Source organism: Salminus brasiliensis, chromosome 4 (assembly GCF_030463535.1).
Source record: "Salminus brasiliensis chromosome 4, fSalBra1.hap2, whole genome shotgun sequence".
NCBI classification, from domain to species: domain Eukaryota; kingdom Metazoa; phylum Chordata; class Actinopteri; order Characiformes; family Bryconidae; genus Salminus; species Salminus brasiliensis.
Window position 1 is genome coordinate 22,256,729 of NC_132881.1, and position 18,239 is coordinate 22,274,967.

The 18,239-nt window shown below is 39.2% G+C and overlaps 2 protein-coding genes across 3 annotated transcripts in view; both read left to right on the forward strand.

Moving 5' to 3' along the window:
• The window catches only part of pde10a (phosphodiesterase 10A), a 115,239-nt gene extending 110,161 nt beyond the window's left edge, over positions 1-5,078 (forward strand). For both annotated transcript variants that reach the window (XM_072677617.1, XM_072677619.1), the window contains exons 19-22: positions 873-984; positions 1,170-1,250; positions 2,349-2,437; positions 4,832-5,078. In XM_072677617.1, the coding sequence (XP_072533718.1) occupies positions 873-984; positions 1,170-1,250; positions 2,349-2,437; positions 4,832-4,952 (403 nt within the window). In that variant the 3' untranslated portion in view covers positions 4,953-5,078. The remainder of the gene's footprint in view (positions 1-872; positions 985-1,169; positions 1,251-2,348; positions 2,438-4,831) is intronic.
• A 5,944-nt stretch (positions 5,079-11,022) lies between these two features.
• LOC140554034 (uncharacterized) lies at positions 11,023-17,605 on the forward strand. The gene is made up of 10 exons (XM_072676846.1): positions 11,023-11,097; positions 11,719-12,215; positions 13,065-13,187; positions 14,731-14,790; positions 14,962-15,074; positions 15,163-15,227; positions 16,155-16,381; positions 16,452-16,505; positions 17,376-17,437; positions 17,540-17,605. Exons 2-10 carry the CDS (start codon positions 11,727-11,729, stop codon positions 17,574-17,576), a joined length of 1,230 nt encoding a protein of 409 aa, XP_072532947.1. The 5' UTR covers positions 11,023-11,097; positions 11,719-11,726; the 3' UTR covers positions 17,577-17,605.
• Positions 17,606-18,239: the final 634 nt, after the last annotated feature.

Below are 18,239 nucleotides of genomic sequence, written 5' to 3' on the forward strand. Positions count from 1 at the left end.
ATAAATGCCCCATAGGACTGTTAACATGCAGTAGTTTATTTTATGGGTTTGATTGGAATCAAACATTGCCAAACTGGTGCATTTGCATCCTTCTTCTGGACGACTGCGAGAGTTCAGTTTTCATGCACCAGTTTCTTTGTTTTATTTGCATGTACTTTTCTAGTCTGTTATCTTTCCAAGTGGCATTCAAAGTATGTATGTATATCGTGAAGGAGAAGTAATTAAAACATGCCATGTGAAAGAGAAAAGAAACAATAATTTGAATGATATTAAAACATATATTCAAATTGTGACAATTTTCAGTATTATTCAGCACTTATCTGTCCCATTCTGTGAGATTTTTGTCCTCGAACACTGCACAACAGACATCACGAAACAATAACAGCACTTACGGTTGACTGGGGCAGCTCTAACAGAGCAGAAATTTGATGAACTGTCCTGTTGGAAAGGTGACATCGTATGACTATGGCATGTGGAAAGTCGCTGGCCTCAGTACTGGCCTGGAGTCATTCTACCAATATTATTTGTAGATTGAGATTGCATGACCGCATTCTTCATTATATGCACTTGTTAGCAAATGTTGTTGAAAACTTGTTGAAATGGCTAGCAACCTAATTAACTGACAACACCACAGACTCTGGTCCTAGAGTGCCCTCCTGTTTTTGTGTTCTTCCTGCTACATCATACACATTTAAAACTAGCATAGGCTCTTTAATTAGCTGATTCAGTAGGCAGATCAGGGGGACACCAGGACCAGACCTGGAAAGCATTTTTTAGGAGTTCTGTACAGAGCAGGAAATGTGAAGCATACGCCTTCACCTTTTATGTTTGGGTTCATAAACGCTAATGTAATCCTGATTTGTCTTTGGCAGGGACCGTGTGATTGGTTTGATGATGACTGCGTGCGATCTCTGCTCTGTTACTAAACTGTGGCCTGTCACTCGTCTCACAGCCAACGACATCTACGCAGAGTTCTGGTCTGAGGTGAACTTCAATTTTGTAGTTCCATCACCTCTTTTACAATGACAGGAAAACGCCCCTCTCTGTAGTCCTATTTATTTAGACTTGGGCTGTTTCAATGGGGTCTAACGAGAGGACATTTTTGGGAGAAATGGGCCTGGTATGTAAAGGTTGATGGAGCTTTCTCCTTGTCATCTCTTCTTCATCAGGGGGACGAGATGAAGAAGATAGGAATGCAGCCCATTCCGATGATGGACAGGGATAAGAAGGACGAGGTTCCACAGGGTCAGGTAAGGTAGCACCTGCAGTGAAACTGAACAGCACACTGCCTCAGAACTGACCCACCGCCTTTCGTTTTGTCTGAACACTAACAAAAGAGCAGCCATTCAAACCAGCTGTGCGTATGTTCAGCCATAGGCTAATTGTATTGTTTAATAGTACATGTTTTACGCATTGCTAAATCATAAAACCTAAAACCATAAACCTTAGTAGTGACTAAATAGTCGCCTCTCGAGCAAGTGTACACGTTGAATACACCTACGTAAAGAGCACAAAACCATGAGCTGACTAGAAACAGTTACATTGATTACTGAAGACTATGCGAATACTGTTACTTTTACTTTTACTAAAAACACTGAACGCTATGTGCTGTGCTTTGACCTTTATATGAATAATTCTATTAAAAGGTTACAAGAATATACAGTCAGGTCTACATAAGTGTATTTTAAATGACGCAGTCAACATGAGGTTGAAAGGCAGACTTACATCTTTAATTTAAGGGGTTCAACAAAAACTGCATTACCTATCAAGTTCAGACAATGTGATCTTCAGTGCTTCGTTTTAAATCCGTTGAGGCCAAAATGTTCAAATGTTGTGTCACTGTCCATATACTTATTGCTCAAATACTTTGTCAGGTTGACAAGGCTTGGGGATGTTACCAAATTTACTAAAACTCATTTGAAACTAACCTCTGCTAACAAAGTACTTAGTAAAGACTTTACGCTATGCTAATGTAAATCTATGCATTACCAGTGCAGCCCAGTCCATGTCTCTGTGATTTGCTGCTACACTTCATGAGAGACATTTCCACATCACAATAACGGCACTTACAGTAGACTGGGGCAGCTGTCCTGTTGGAAAGGTGACCTCATATGACCGTGCCAAGTGGAAAGTCCCTGAGTTCTTCAGTATGAGCTCACTTTGCTACTGTTGTAAAATATATGGCCTAACAGTTAATGGTAAAACTGTGCTATATGATGTTTGGGAACTGGATTGATGAGACAACAAATTTGATCCGTATGATAATGCTTTTATAATGTGACTAGTGGTGTTCCTTGCTTAGCTTACAGTCTTAGTCTTACTGTTTTGTGTTGTCTGTATGCTTCTAGGTGGGGTTTTATAATGCTGTGGCCATTCCCTGTTACACCACCCTGGTAGAGCTGTTCCCTCCCTCCGCTCCTCTTCTTAGTGCCTGCAGGTCAGTTACTCACTCACTAACTACCGCAGTGCTAGACCACCTTACAAATACACTCTCATTCATTTCATTACATTATGTTTATAGTCATGGATATGGCAGGTTGATCTGAAGGCATGTCTGTACAGGTGTCTGTACATCTGTAAGTGGCATGCGGTTCAATTCCCACCCTAAACGAGCATTCCACACTACACCATTAACAGACCCTCTACAAGACTAAATTTGCTAGACTAAAGACTAACGCTAAATTTGGCAACTTCTGTAATGTGCTTAAAATTATAAGTTGCTCTATGTCTGCATTTGCATTTAAAAGATGCTAATGCTATAGCATCAAAATATGAAGAATTGGTTCTCCGGCTGCCCTTTGACTATATAACGCTTGTTTGTTAGTTGTCTAATAACATTTATAGCCATTTGACCCTCTTATCCAGAATGACATGCATTTAAATCATGCTACACATGATGTATGTACAGTTGTGGTGTGCTTGCCTGGCTAGGGAATTGACATCTGCCACAAGGAGGGCAACATTGTTACCCAATATGCTACACCAACCTCACCAACCTCTAGCTCTTTGAGAAGTTTCACAGTTTAAACTACAGCAAGTAAACTTTAATAACTAGCTGTAGTTATAAACCTGCAGACAAAATCCCGGTGTATTTTAAACTAAGGTGATCCATTTCTACTTCTTTTTTTGTTTGTTTGTTTTTTTATTAATGCAAAAATTCACTCTACTCTAAATTTGTTGAAATTATTGGTAAAGAGAGGTGATAAATTATGATTAAAGGTTTATCTCCAAACTACCTACCCAACTAACATAAAAAAACTCACTATTTTGGTGGTCTTATGCACACAATTTTGGTGGTCCGACTGTTAGAGAAATGTTATGCTGCAAAAACAAAATGAATATATATTTATATTTTTATTAATTACTAAACTAATTTCATTCCTATAATAAAATGGGGGGGGGGGGACAGATTGCTTGAATTCTTGGGCTGTTAACCTAGCAAGACCATCTACTATGGTATTTTTGTTTAAATGCTACACTAACTAATAGTTGTTTGCCTCACCATCCACTGACATGGAAGATTATATTTATGCTGGAAAAAAAGCTTTAAATACTTTTAAAACAGATGATTATCTGTCCCTGCCAGTGGCATGTTGCCATGATGAATATAGAGCTAAATAAAATAAATACATTCCTGCTTAATTTCCATTAAGGTCTACGTGTTTATTTACTACAGGCTGTGTTTGTTTTACAAATCTAGTAGACATTTCATCAGACATTTGATTTTTCTGACCATTCATTGCTAAAGGGATGTACTAAAAAAATTCCCCTTTTTTCTCAGTATTATAATTGTGTTTAGTCTGTGCTAAAATGCTTACGTTAATTCTGTTCGTTGGCAGTGATCCAAGTGATCCAAATTTCTGTTTTATAGAACAGAGTTTGTTGTGTGGAGGGCCGGTGTGCTGGTCACTGTATCGTCCATGCATGAGCCAGCCTGAAGTTATCGTGACTTTTGATTGGGGGGGCGGGGGTGCAAACAAACTTCTGGCTGTGTCGGTCACTGGGTCTTGGGAAGGACTCTATAAACAATGTGACCAGCATTGTACCCAGGCATTTCTGGGCACAAGCAAATGACATCAGTGTTATTTTGTGAGAGGAGGCTACAGTTTTTACACTCCGCTCTGGAGCTCAGACAGCGCGAGAAGGCTGCTATAAAAGCCCGACAGAAAAACAAAAATACAAATGGTGTGAGGTTTTTCCTTCCTGCATGTCTGGGTCACTCTGCCCTGGTTGTATTGCTGTCCTCGCTGTAGCTACAAGCACGGATTTTGTTTCAGGGACGAGACGCGCTGTGCTCAGTCCTGCACTGCCTGAAACTGAGCCACATCCCTTTCTCACACAGTTAACCACCACACATGGTGTAAAATCCATTAGCTTTTGGAGTTAATTCACATTTGATAATAACTTCAGAAATGAGACATGTGTTGAGTTATATGGTCAAGTTTTATAATGGCTATACTTTCCTATACTTTCCTTTTGTTTCTATGTCAAAAAATCCTTACACAATTCCATTGTCAAAAAATAGTCAAATTATTATTATTATTATTATTATTATTATTAACAAATATTTATATGTTATAGATGAAAATGTTGTAAATGTGTTTAACTATTGTTTTAAACAAAACCGTTATACCGTTATACATTTATTTGTATGCTCTTAAAATGAAAGATGCTACACAGGGTCCTTTAAGCCATGACATAAAGAAATATTTTTCTAAAAGAGATGCATGTGTGAAGATCCCTTGCAGTCAGTATAAATGTTCTTTACCAGTGTAAAGGTTCTTAATACTTAAGAATCTCATTGTTTTCTAAAACATGCCTGTGTTTGCAGGGAGAACCTGGGCCAGTGGGAGAAAATAGTACGAGGAGAGGAGGCGTCCACCTGGGTCCCAGCTGAGGAGCGCATTCCAAGCGAGTTACCGGAGAGCGGGCCAGTCAAAGTGGACAACTGACCACAAGCGCCGCCCGCACCCTGCCAGAGACACTGGACTTCCTTTAGAACAGTCCCACTTCCCGTGGAGACGAGGGGGAGCAGAGAGGCCGGGCAGGAGAGGTGATATTCACCGAGCAACTAAAAGAAGAATTAAAAAAAAAAAGAGAGAGAAAAAAAGACATAATAAAACATAGAGTTACCTCAGCGGGTGACGGAGGTGTAGAACTCTGACCCTGACGGCTCTCACGGTCAGAGGCAGGACTTGGGATCCGATCACCTGAAGCCTGCTGTGGGTGGGAGCACTTCTGGTCAGAATATGACTTCTTTAGCTTCAAAGTTTTTCCTCTAATGGTTGCTTTTGCATTTTTCTTCTTTTCTTTCTTTTTTTTGTTTTTGGGGTTTTGGGTTTTTTTGTTTGTTTTTTTTTGTTTTTTTTTTTGGGGGGGGGGGGGCAATTCCATTTCAATGTTCCTTTTTGTGGTCTTATATTTGAAGAGGCCTTAAGATCTGAACCTCCAGTTACAGTCAAAGCTCCACGACTCGTAACTGGGACAGGGTTCAGGTCGTCTGAAATGGTACTTTATTCCTGCTGTGGTCAAAAACGAAATCATAGCAAAACCTGCTTAGGACTTGCTATTTTTTTTTAAGAGAGACAAAAGGAATGTTTAGTGAAGGTGCACGAGGCACGGCTGACCGCTCCGCACCGGCGGTCTCGTGGATGTGTTCTGTCAATTTGTGCAAAACTCTTTTTTTGCAGTACTTGAATGAAGAAATACAGCCTATTCTCTGTGTGGGGAGGAGAAAAACACAAACCCTGCGGCGTATCTGTCCAAAGCAAAGAGCTGTTGTGACGGAAGAAGTTAGATAATTCTGAACCTTACCAGAGTCACACGAGAGTCACAATGTTCCTCACCAAAATCTATGACCGTTCAACCTGATGTACAAATCAGCTTTTGATCCTCTAGTTCTAATAGAGCTTGACCTTGGGCAATCCATTCATTTCCAGAGAAACCAGTAATACACATTCCATGCTGAGCATTGACACACACACACACACACACACACACACACACACACACACACACACACACACACAGTAATGAATGACTATTAATGGTACCTAAAAGTTCTAAATGTAACAGCAGAACTCTCTAAAATAAAACAGGGTGTTTATTGTTAATGAATTTGCACGATTCCACATACAAAGAGCATCTTGTGCACAAGATGAGCCGTTATTTAAATGTGTTCCTTCAGTGCTTCATTTTTTTTTCTGAATTTTGAGATCAGGAAAAAGCTAAATGGTCTTTCAAACAAGGCAGAAAACAATCACTATGCTGGGTCCAGTCTTGCTTGCTACTAGCTCATTTCCCTTAGTGATTTGTTCTAAAAGCAGTGTGATTGAATGATCAAGCTTGAGCTAACTGTTGGGATCACTCATCACTTTTAATGTGTGTAGAATTGAATTGAATGCAGACCCTAGACCGATGAAAGACTTTGAACCAGATTTTGCTTGAACACTGGCAAAGTTCGCTGGAAATAAACTCTAGCTAGAACTTAATTTAAAACTTAATGTTCACCCTTTGCTACTTAAAATAATAATAAGGGTGCATTTTATTTGTATTAGAGAAAATTCTCTTGATACTTAAAAAAAAAAGTACTTAAAAAGAGAGCCTCTTGCTACTTAAATGTCACTTGATCACAGTGCACTTCATTTGTGTAAACGGGGAAAATGGCCAGAAGTAAATTGAAGGGGTCCTAAACTAAACATAGAGGAATTCCCTGATTAAATAGTTTGCTGTTCCGTTCAGTCAGCATCATGCTTTGGTTTGAATTGGCTGACCTCATATTTCTGTTGGTTTCCAAATTCTTAGAAACAAGACAGTGCTCTGAAAGCCTTCTAGTAAACATAGCAGTTCTGATATAAGGGCAGACAGCTCACTGAGGGTTTCCTGGGTACCAAAGGAGTACACCATCATATATGGTCAACTGTGTGTCCATGAAGAACAGTTTCCAATGAAGTGCATCAATCGTGTGTGTGTGTGTGTGTGTGTGTGTGTGTGTGTGTGTGTGTGTGTGTGTGTGTGTGTGTGTGTGTGTGTGTGTGTGGGGGGGGTGTTTTCTTTTTTCAGTTTTTTTGGCACATGTGCAATGTGTGTGTAGGAAAAGTTCATCTTTGGGGACGTAAGCTACACTCTTATGGTGCTATCTTAGGCAGTCATGCACTTTCTGATCCTGTGTGTATGCGTGCGCGGTTGTGTGCTTAGGTGTGTGTGCTAGCTTTCGGCCAATGCCATAATTACACCTCCCCTCCAAACCTCCAGAAGAAAGAAACAACAGCCCGAACTGAGAGGAAATACACAGCATCATAAACCTCGATCACTGAGATCACCCACATCCCAGTTTTTCTCTCCTCATATGCACTATGTTTAGAGACTATTATCATTATTATTATTATTAATATTATTATGATTATGGTTGTTATTAATATTATTGTTCCTATTATATTACTATTATTACCACAATTATCGGTGATTATTACCATTGTTATTTTCTTAATTAGAATTCAATTTTAAATTAACTTATATTTTTTATACAGAAAAGAAAGTTAGCGTTTTGTTTTGTACAGAGCAAAAATGTGCATCATGAAGAAGCGTATGGTCATGTAGACCCACTGCATACTGTTGCCCAAAATAAATGAGGAATGTCTTGACTGTAAATATAAGAGCAGTTTTATTATATTTAATTTTATTAAATATTTCTGAAAAATTCTGTTTGTGTGATTTTCGCGTTTTACATTTCTTAAAATTTCTGAGTCACATTGTGTTTATACATGAGCCGGCCAAGCGATCAAGCTTTGTGTTGCGGGCTGACGTGTGTCGTCCCCTAGTGGTGTGTGTATATGTATGTATGTATGTATGTATGTATGTGTGTATATATATATATATATATATATATATATATATATATATATATAGTGGCACAGTGGCATTTGGATGTTTACATACACATATTATGGACATGACTGTATGGCAATATTGGGCTTTCAGGCATTTCTTTCAACTGTTCTTTTTCTGGGGCAAAATGAGTACATAGCATTTCCTGTAATAGGAAAAAGACAAGAATTACTGCAAATGTTTTCATTTTTGTGAGATTTGAATCTAATGGTACAAACAGGGTGAAAACTACACATACACCCACTGAGATTATAGATTCAGTCGTGCTGAAAGTTCCAAAATGTCTTTTACTTTGCCATGGCCTCTTAACTTGCTGTAAGTGATAACAACTGTCTACAGCTGGTAGTGTCTCTCATAAAAGTGTTTGTTTGACAGCACTCATTGAATTGACCAACATACGGTACAATGGGAAAGTCTGAAGAGCTCAGTGCAGATCTGAGAATAATGATCATAGATTTACACAAGTCAGGAATGTCTCTTGGAGCTATTTCTAAACAGCTGCAGATTCCAAGATCAGTGGTTCAAACAGCCATATGCAAGTACAAGGGTTTGGGAAATGTAACAACTTTGCCAAAAGGTCCTAAACTGTCACCCCTTAGCTGAGAACAAATTGGTGTTTGGATTGTCAGGAACCAGGCCCGACATGAACTGGAAGCTGTTGGAGCATCAGTGTCAAGTGTTTTAAGCCAATCAAGTGTTACGTCACCATGGATGGAAAGGCTGCTGTCCAAGAAAGAAGCCCCTGTACACCTGTACACCTGTAAAATGTAGACCAGAAGTATGTTCGGAGAAATAAAATATAGGCATTCACTCCAAAAACACTGTATCAACTGTTAAGCATGGCGGTGGTAGCGTCATGCTGTGGGGCTGTTTTGCTGACAGTAGACCTGCACAAAGTGGACGGAATAATGAAGAAGGACGACTACCTCATCATGACCTCACATCATCGGCTAGACAGGAGACACTTTGAACAGCCAATGTAACTGATCTCTAATTATTCTGCCAAGAAGAGCGGTCAACTATCCAACTAGGATTGTGTCAGATTGCTGATGGCTACCAAATATTAGGTGTGCTGTATGCATATTATTGAGCCGGTGGGCAGTGGGCAGTCATTGTTGGGGCGCCTGGGGAGCAGAGAGGATGAAGGGCCTTGCTCAAGGGCCCAAAAGTGGCAGCTTGCCAAGCCCGGGTATCTAACCCACAACCCTGTCATCAATAGCCACCACTGCCCGACAAAACACATGGAGCGGTGAGGGAGGAAGGGGACACCCGCCTAGCCAGCCAGATCAGCCGAATATGTATGTACATATTTTAGTTGTAGGCATGGATTACTGCCATGGCCTCACTTGAAAGTCACTTTAAGTAAAAGCTGGCACAACTCACCCTCACCACTCTCCCCTACATACTTGGCCAGGAGGAATAACGCTTGTCCAACTTCTTCCCCTACTTTCTCATGTAGGTTAATATTTCTCTACATTCTGAAAGAAAGTACTTCCAGTGTAAACTCGTGCTTAGCAATGTTCCTTGTGAAGGTTTTGCTGCCCGGCTTCGTCCATGTCTGTTAACAGAACAGGCAGAGTGGCACTGAGGTCTGGTCCGGGGAGCCGGTACTGCATGTGCTGCTGCCATTACAAACCGTTCATCTTTTTTTATGTTCTACATATTTCACCATCTGAATTAATAGTAAAACTGAGAGAAACTCGACTGATGCTCCTTTAATTTGGGGAGGTTGTGAGGGTGTCCAACACGCACCAGTTTTTTTTTACTGACACAATGCGGAGCTGCAGTCACACAGCTGAAGCAGATATGTATGAAAAATCTGATCAGTCATAGTTAGCTAGTACCCACAGCATTCTGTATTTACATGTTGTATTTCTGTTCATCATTGATGTTTGACTGTTCCTCTATCTTAGCTTATATCGCAGGAGTTGTGCTGCCACCTTGTGTTCAAATAGAAAGTTTCTCGGTCTGCTCTTCTTTTCGTGTAGATCTGTCTGTAGTTCTGAGCAGTCTTTCTCATTCTGGTCGGGAGTGTGTAAAAGCCTCAGCTTGGGTGCGAACAAAGTCCTTGGTGCTAGTTCGACGGGCGGGTTGGCTCACGCTGGTAGACCAGCTGGCGCTATAACGCTACACCCGCTGCTGCTACCTAGTCTACTAGTTTAAGCAGCTGGGTTTATTAGCTACCATGGCCAGCTTAGATGATATGAACCCAACTAGTATCTATTAAATCTGCATTTACAGTAATAGTTCAATTAAAAGTTTCATTTAAGTATTTTCTTTAACAAATTATTTGTTTTCTTTCTATTCTCGGAGAAGCTCTTGAAGGAGCGAGATCACGCTACAGTTGTTCTGATCTGGAATCAGTTTATGCTTTACATATTACTGAACATGAAGTAATGAAACCTGATCTTAGATCAGTGTCCCACTCAGAGGGAATCGGAAAAGTTCGTACGAGTACGAGTTGTGTTGCTTTAATGTTATATATTTACTATTATTATTATTATTATTATTATAAAAGAGAAAAAAAATAAAAAGTAATGTGTTTAAGCGTCCACGAGTATTCAGGCAGAGTTCGTCACTTCCTTAGCAACCTGTGTTTATGTGGAACGCGGCGCTCCAGATTTGCAGGTGGGGACATTAATTAGTTAGCTATCTATCTAGCATTAGCATTAGCTGGGTAATACAGCTTTGTAACCCCTATATGCTGTCAAACATGCATCTAAAATATGAAATATGAAAATAGATGTTGTAAATGTTGGGTTAGAAATGTCCTTTATGTGGAAGAGTGTGTTTATCATTCGTATTAGAACAGAGATGCGTGTTCTGTTAGCTTACACACACAGACAGACGCAGTCTGCACATTTCTGCTGTAAAATAAAGCAGAAACTCAAATTGTTCCACTTACATTGAGGTAATAAGCTTTCTAGACTTATATATATATGTAGCTACTTGTTTTGTAAGAAAAACACCCTCAATAAGTGTGAGGCGAGGCTTGTTGATTTCTGTTTACTTGTATGGTTTACTGCTAACTCAGCAGTCTGATTTACAGGATGGTGTAAGAGCATGTAACTCTGAAACCTTTCGGGGAGTGTTTTCATCATACATCTGAACTTGTGATCTTTTTCAAAGTGTACATCAGCAGTTCGGACACCCAGATCAATCAGACTTGATGAAGTATCTGAACTCCAATTTACACAACACTGTAATTCGGTAAGTACCTACGCTTTGATAAAGTTAATAATCTAGTTTCAAAACCTTCATTAATTTGAGGCAACTCATTTCCTCTAATGCTTTGTGTACACTGAACTTTCCACAGTTTACAGCAAATATTAGCGCAATGAAATTGAAAGCTTTTATTTATGTGTTATCTTTATGTTTCTGAGAAATCTGTTCATACGATCTTATGAATATACATTAGAATTATATGTGATGGGCTCATTGTCTAACCCCACTGTGTGGAGGCTGTACAGAATCCAATAGACTGGGCACTTACATGGGCACCTGAACTGACACTAGAACACACACATTTGTAAAAAGAACAATGTGCCAGCTAAATGGCAGCATTAGCCAAGGAGAGGTTCATGAAAGAAAATCTACATGATGTAGCTGAATCAAAAATCTGAAAAGAAATGGCTGGCAGAAAGCATTCAAAACTTGCAGATAATGCTGCTGTGGTAATAAAAGCAGGCTTAAAGATTTAAAGCCTGTTCTAATGAATGTTCTCCCCTACACACTTTTTAGACCACTGAGGTGTGTGTGTGTGTGTGTGTGTGTGGTAGATATCTTAACAGACGCACTTTCTTTAGTAATTTCTGGTCATCAACCCTACAGCCTTTGCCATGTCTGTATCGGGTGGGCAAATGCAGAGACGCTCAGACATCCAGCTTGAGCGGAAGGAAATGCTGCTGTGTGTGGAGAGAGGTAACAAAGCTGATATTCACGCCTACACCTCAGGACATCTGGGGCCCCACAGCTTCAGCCCCCGACCTGTCCATCGCCGGCAAGGCAAGCCCATCTGGGAAAAGTCCAGATACCCGTCTAAGTATGCAGAACCTTCTCACCGTCAGGAGAGCAGGGAGATGGAGGCAAAGGTGGAAGAGATGATAGATGCCTTGTATAACTTCACCATGGCTACCACACTTCAAGCGCCTGACGTTCTCAGCAGCCCATTGTGGACCACCAGTGTGGATCCATACAAGGAGAGGGAAATTGTAGACACAACAGAGCTTCTTCTTGATAGGCAGGTTGTGAGGAAGGAAGACTTGATCAGCAGAAACTGCCTGAGCGGCAGAGCGGCAGCCGAGAGACACAAGCGTAAACTCCAGCAGGTCAGGAACTGCAGATTGAAACTAAAACGTAACCTCTGTTTAATACCCTTGATTTCTGAAAAAACGATGAATGAGCAGGAGTTGGCAATCTTTTAGCATAGAGTACCACAATCATTCATGCAAAATGAAATATCATATGATGATGTGATATATTAGCAAAATGAGATCCCCGGACAAAACATTTGCAATGTGCATAATTTCCTTGCCTTAGTTCTAGCATAAGCATTATGCTATAAACAAAAGCATTATACCAGTCTCTGAATAAATCTGGCCCGCACATTTCCAATGCCTATTTCTGCCCTTAACCTACTGTTCCAGCTTGAGAATTGGGATTGCAGTGCTGTGTCAAAGTGTCCTGGTCTGAGCTCATGTGTGTTGAACTGGTCACGCACAGGTGTGGGTCGGTTCATGCTACAGTTGTTATCCTGGAATAAAAACTATAGTCATCATAATCGTTATAAACAATAAACTTTTCTCAGCACACTTTGCAATTGCAGTCTGCAAGTTCAAACACACAACTACTGTTTATTTAATACTGTAACATATTGGGCAAAAAAAAAACTATGATTTTACTGTCATTATGTTTTACTGACATTACGGTCATTACCCCCCAGTAATGACCGTAATGATGTCTAACGTGCAGTAGTGTGTTTACTCAGCATTACATTTAATCCAAACTCAACTCACTTTTGTGTGCAATAGATGTATAAACAGAGTGTTTCAGGCCTTGTTGACTGGCTGTGCTGAGCAATTAGGCCTCAGCTCCACTGTATTTATGATGATCTCAGTGAACAGTAAGCTGTTGATTTGAGCGTGCCGCTGAGGATAGTGTTTGTGCGTATGTGTCAGGAGCTGAGCAAAGTTCCCGCCTGCAGGGGCCCGTGCAGAGAGCGTCTTGCCGTCTTCAGTGATGTCTTCAGTGACGTGTGTGATGGCTCACCTGCGTTTGGCAGCATCCTCAGAGAAATCAAGGTACGGCGCTGTGAGGATCTCTTAATACACAAACCACCAATGTTTAATGAGCAGTTCTCACTGATCAAACCTACACTCACACACAGTCATTGCACTACAAATGATATTGTTACTTACTGCAGTTGCACTAGTGCTTCCTAGAGCTTACGCTGCTCGTCACAGGTTTGTAGACACATAGCTTTCAACTTCTTTTTAATAGCAGGAAGCATATTTTCTTTGTGAGTTTACAAAAAGTAGACTACTAAACAGGCTTATTTTGTGGAATAAAGATGAATATTTGTGAGAGTATTTTTTGACAGTCAGTGATGAACCCTCATAGCCTTTTAGGAATTCAAAATAGTAAATAAAATAAAATAAAAGCATCATACATGTAGTATGACTCTACAGACAATATACTGGACAACTCATATTGTTGTAAAATTAAATTGTAAATATCTTTTTATTTTATAAACACTCCAAAGAAACCTGTCTAATCAGGATTTTCCCTATGGCATGTAGGCAGATACAGCCAATCAATGTCTCCCAGTGGTTAGGATTTCAGGAGCTGGAATGAGGACAGATCAGATTAAACACAAACATAATCAACCAGTCTGATTTTAATTCCCAGGGGGGTAAGACTAATTTTTGTGAGAAAAACAAGACTATGGTACCCTGCAAAATACAGATTTTATTACAAAAGTAAAATAATGAATTATGATGAGATATTAGTTTATGAAGATATTTTACTTTGTTTTACTTTGCAATTTTTTTTGTTGACATTATACAAAGCCGAGTTGTCAACACTTTGAACAGGAAGCTGAGTGTTACAAAATATACTTGAACATTATCGAATAGCTATTTCATGTTTAATTGAATTTACTCAAGCAAAAGCTTTCTTTTTTAACAGTGTTTACTTGTATTGGATAAAAAGAAGTTAGAAACGGGTACTAACGGGTTCTTTCACATCCACACATACAGCTCTGAAATAAATTAGGAGACCACTTATTTTTTTTCTTAAATTTGCATCTCTACATGTATGGCAGACATTTTATTCCAGGCCTTTTTATCCAACAAAGGTGAGTAACCTGAATTTGCAGACTATGAATGACATAAAGCCACCCAATAGCAATGTGAAAGAGTGGAGAGTCTGCCAAGACATGAAAGCTGTGATTGGCAGTCAGGGTTATTTCATCATAGTGCTGAATGCTCTCAAAGTTTAGATATTAGTAGTGTGTTGTTTAAATTATAACATCTTTACATTATAATTATTTTAATCATTTATTTGATATTATTTGAGCAGTTGTCATTTGTCATGCAAACAAATGCTCTAAATAGCAATATTTGTATTTGGAATTTAGGGGAAATGTTATCCAGGGTTAAGAAATACAATGCAAATGTTAATTTCCCTTTGCCTATAAATAGTAAAATCAGAGAAACGGTGTAGTGTGGTCACTTACTGGTTTCCGGAGCTGTAACTTAGAATATGACCACTTTAACTATCATAACTCTAATTCCAGTCAGTAGGAAAGAGCACCCATATATTCAACTGTTTTATTCTTTTCAGACAGAGTATGATTTGTACCTGAACTCTGTCATGTCCTCATGGTCACCCCTGCAGGACATGGTAAGACCATTACATTTTATATTTCAGTGTGAAACTGCCCTCGATACTAAACACTTGTATTAAAAAAAAAACATAAAGTCAACATAAACTGAGAAATCTGTTAAAGCAGTCGTGACTTCTCTGTCATTCTATGATATGTGTGTGTGTGTGTGTGTGTGTGTGTACATTTAGTCTGCATTTATGCCAACTGAAACCTCCTCAGAGACAGCACAATTAGAGGAAGAAGCACAGCGGGTGTCTTTATTAGAAGAGGAAGCAAGGAGAGCTCTGGAGGAGAATGAGAGGTATTCTGACTATTCTACCAATACCAATAACTTTCCAATTTACTCCACTGACTTCTAAAGTTTTTCTTCTGTCTAATTTGCTCTTCAGAGCCAGAACAGAGTATGAGGATGCCCAAACTAAAGTGGAAGTCATGGAAAACCTATTGGAAAAAGGTAAACGCTCTAGAACCCACTTTTTACAACATCTGAGGCATGTGAACCTCCTCAGTAACTGTCAGGTCTGAACCATATAACTCTCAGGGCACTGAACCATATATTATAATACAGCTATAATATATCCAGCTTTCCTGTAATTATAAAGCCAGCTGTTCATTGCTTGTCTGGTTGTTCTGTCTGACTCTGTATAATACTCATTAATAATTTTAATTTCTAAAGCTTCAGAACTGCAAAGCATGTGTTAACCTTTATCTTTGTCAGAAGGAACCATGACAGATCATATCTAAAGCCAAAACTCTTTACAGTACCAGTATTAGGTGTCTTAGGACATATAATAAGCCACCTCTATTAGCCTTGTTGTTTTATTAATTACTAAAGTAGACCCTAAAGTAGAAGCACAAATCAAGTCATCATTACAATGACAATGTACATTTACATGACATAACATGTCTGATTCATTTCTACATAAATTAATGACATATAAAGTATCGAACATATGAAGTAATATGGGGGGTAATATGGGGCTTCTCTCTTGTCTTCATTGGGAGAATTATTATCATTATTTGTATATTATGTTAAAACAGTTCTTGCTGTTCTTTAGTCAGGCTAGCTCAGCTGTCGCTGTGAGCTATTTATATGCTTCAATATGATGCTATAATTCAGTTTTGTACAGGGCCATTATTTTTTCCCAAAAGTATGTTGACATCCACTGCACTACCTGTGCTGCACACTATGGGGCATCAGTTGCCTGCTCATGATTATTAACTACAAGAAGGTTCTATGGATGCACAGTTCTAAACCGTTTGCATTATATAGAGGTTCTGTTAACTTCTGTTAACACAGGAAGGTTCCCATGTTGGCCCTTTTATTTTGAAGAACTTAGAGCTTGGCATTTTACATATGCTTTTTTTCTGTGTGACTCAGAGGGATTAGTAAGCTTGTATGCTGGTCAGTATGACCTCACAGATGTTGAGGATGGAGGATTTCCAGGCGGGAAACAGAGCGAGACCCAAATGGAGTACAAGAGACGACAGGTGTGGACAGTGTGGAAAGAAGTGCAGAGCTTGCAGAAGGAGATCAGAGAGACCATGGTGTCCACTGTTACTACCAGCTCTCTCATGGGATTCATCAGAGACACAGAGCTACTGAAAGCCCCCTTTGTATTACAATATAAACTAAGCCTAATCAAGTGATGCTTGTTTGTTTGTTTTTTGTTTCTAGGCTGAAATCATGCGTCTCATTGCCTCAAACGAGCAACTAAAGAGCACCAACAAGGTAAAGATGAACACTTTTTCTTTATAAACTAAGTTAGACTTACTCTCATGAAAAATGTAGAAAACAGTTTAAATACTACACAGAACACACTTAAATATGACATTGTTCTGCAAAGTTCAGGGCACAAATTTTGTTGAATGTAACATTTGCAAAACATTACATTAAATGTGCCATAACCTATGACACATTTTAATGTTGTCTTTTCAGTAACATTAAAGCCACACTATGGAAAATTGACATGTCTTGCTCCCCCTACAGTCGGGAAGTGTAAGGACATGTTTTTTCTGGATAAACTGAGAGATACAGAACTGTCACTGAAAGTGCTAGAAGCATGTGAAAGTATGATTTTGAAGTTGTTATTATAATGAAAAAATGCTACATAGTGTTGCTTTAAGCAAATAAACAGTATGTGTTCATTAAAATATGCCAGATGATGATGATTGTATAAAGAAAATACTCATTTTACTCAAATAAATTGAAAATTATTTAGCGAAAATCTATTAGTTTGTTCCTCTCCCCTGCCCTCTAAGGACAGTTTAGTTATTGGATAATAGGCTTCAAGATCAACAACAGAACAGTAAGACTGGAATTTAACCTGATGATGGGTCCAGACTCCTATTACTCACTTCTTTATCTTTATAACAGCATTGATTGGGTGTTATTGTTCGTGTAGTTACTAAGTAATAATCTTAGGATGTGGACATACAGGGAGGCTTAAGGGGTTAAGCAGACTCCTCTAATGGTGTAACAGTGTTGTCAGCTATCTAAAATAACCATAAAGAATGTTCTGAAGGTAATTTTAGCTTTATCTTAACCTTTGCATACCCAAAGGTGGACTGTATAATCAAACTTTCACTCTTTCCTTTAAAGGATCTGGAACAAAACATCTCAAAGGTCCTGCACAGAGCAAAAGTCAGCGAGGAGAAGAAAGAGTATGTAGCACTTTGATATTACTGTGCTGTTTGTCATCACACTTCTCAGTATTAAGACCCTGTGGTCTTCACTCCAGAGACCCCTGCTCTCTTGTTTTGTAGGAAGCTTTGGGAGAAGATATTGACCACCGTGGATTGAGCTTATTAAAATAATTCATCAATAAAGTATCTTATCTTTTGTATCCTTCTGTCTTGAGGCTGTGTTCACATCTTTGAAGGGTAAAACTGAACTAAACTATCCGCCTTATTCGCTGCAGTGTAGTGAGGTCATAAATATGCAGAACAGTCACACACACACATGTCCCTGCCTTCATGTGCTCACCACAATGAGGACAGGAAATGGTTGTGTGTGTGCGTGTGTGTGTGTGTGTGTGCTGCATCTCATTGAAACTGATGTTTCAGGCTTGGACTTCACAGTATTTACCTTATCAGGTCCTCATTGTCTGTATTCTGTATGCTTCGAGCTGAAGGAAGATTTCAGAGGACACTATTACATACCTGGTCTAATTACCTGGTCAGTTGGACCAGGTAAGACTTTACACATCTGACGCATTTGCAGAATTTCAGTAGTTCAGTGCGGATTCTTCTTGGTGAGCATTGTGTCCTCCAGTGATACTTCACTAGTAATTCATTCAATCAAGAATCAATAAAGTCCATCTGAACCTCATTCCTCCGGTTATATGTGGAAGTGATTCACCTTTTGATTGTTGTGGAAGCTGTAGCTGTTCCTTTATGGTACAGACAAACATCTATGGTTCAATACCTAAGTGTAGTCTTCTGTGAGCCAATAATTAGTCTAATA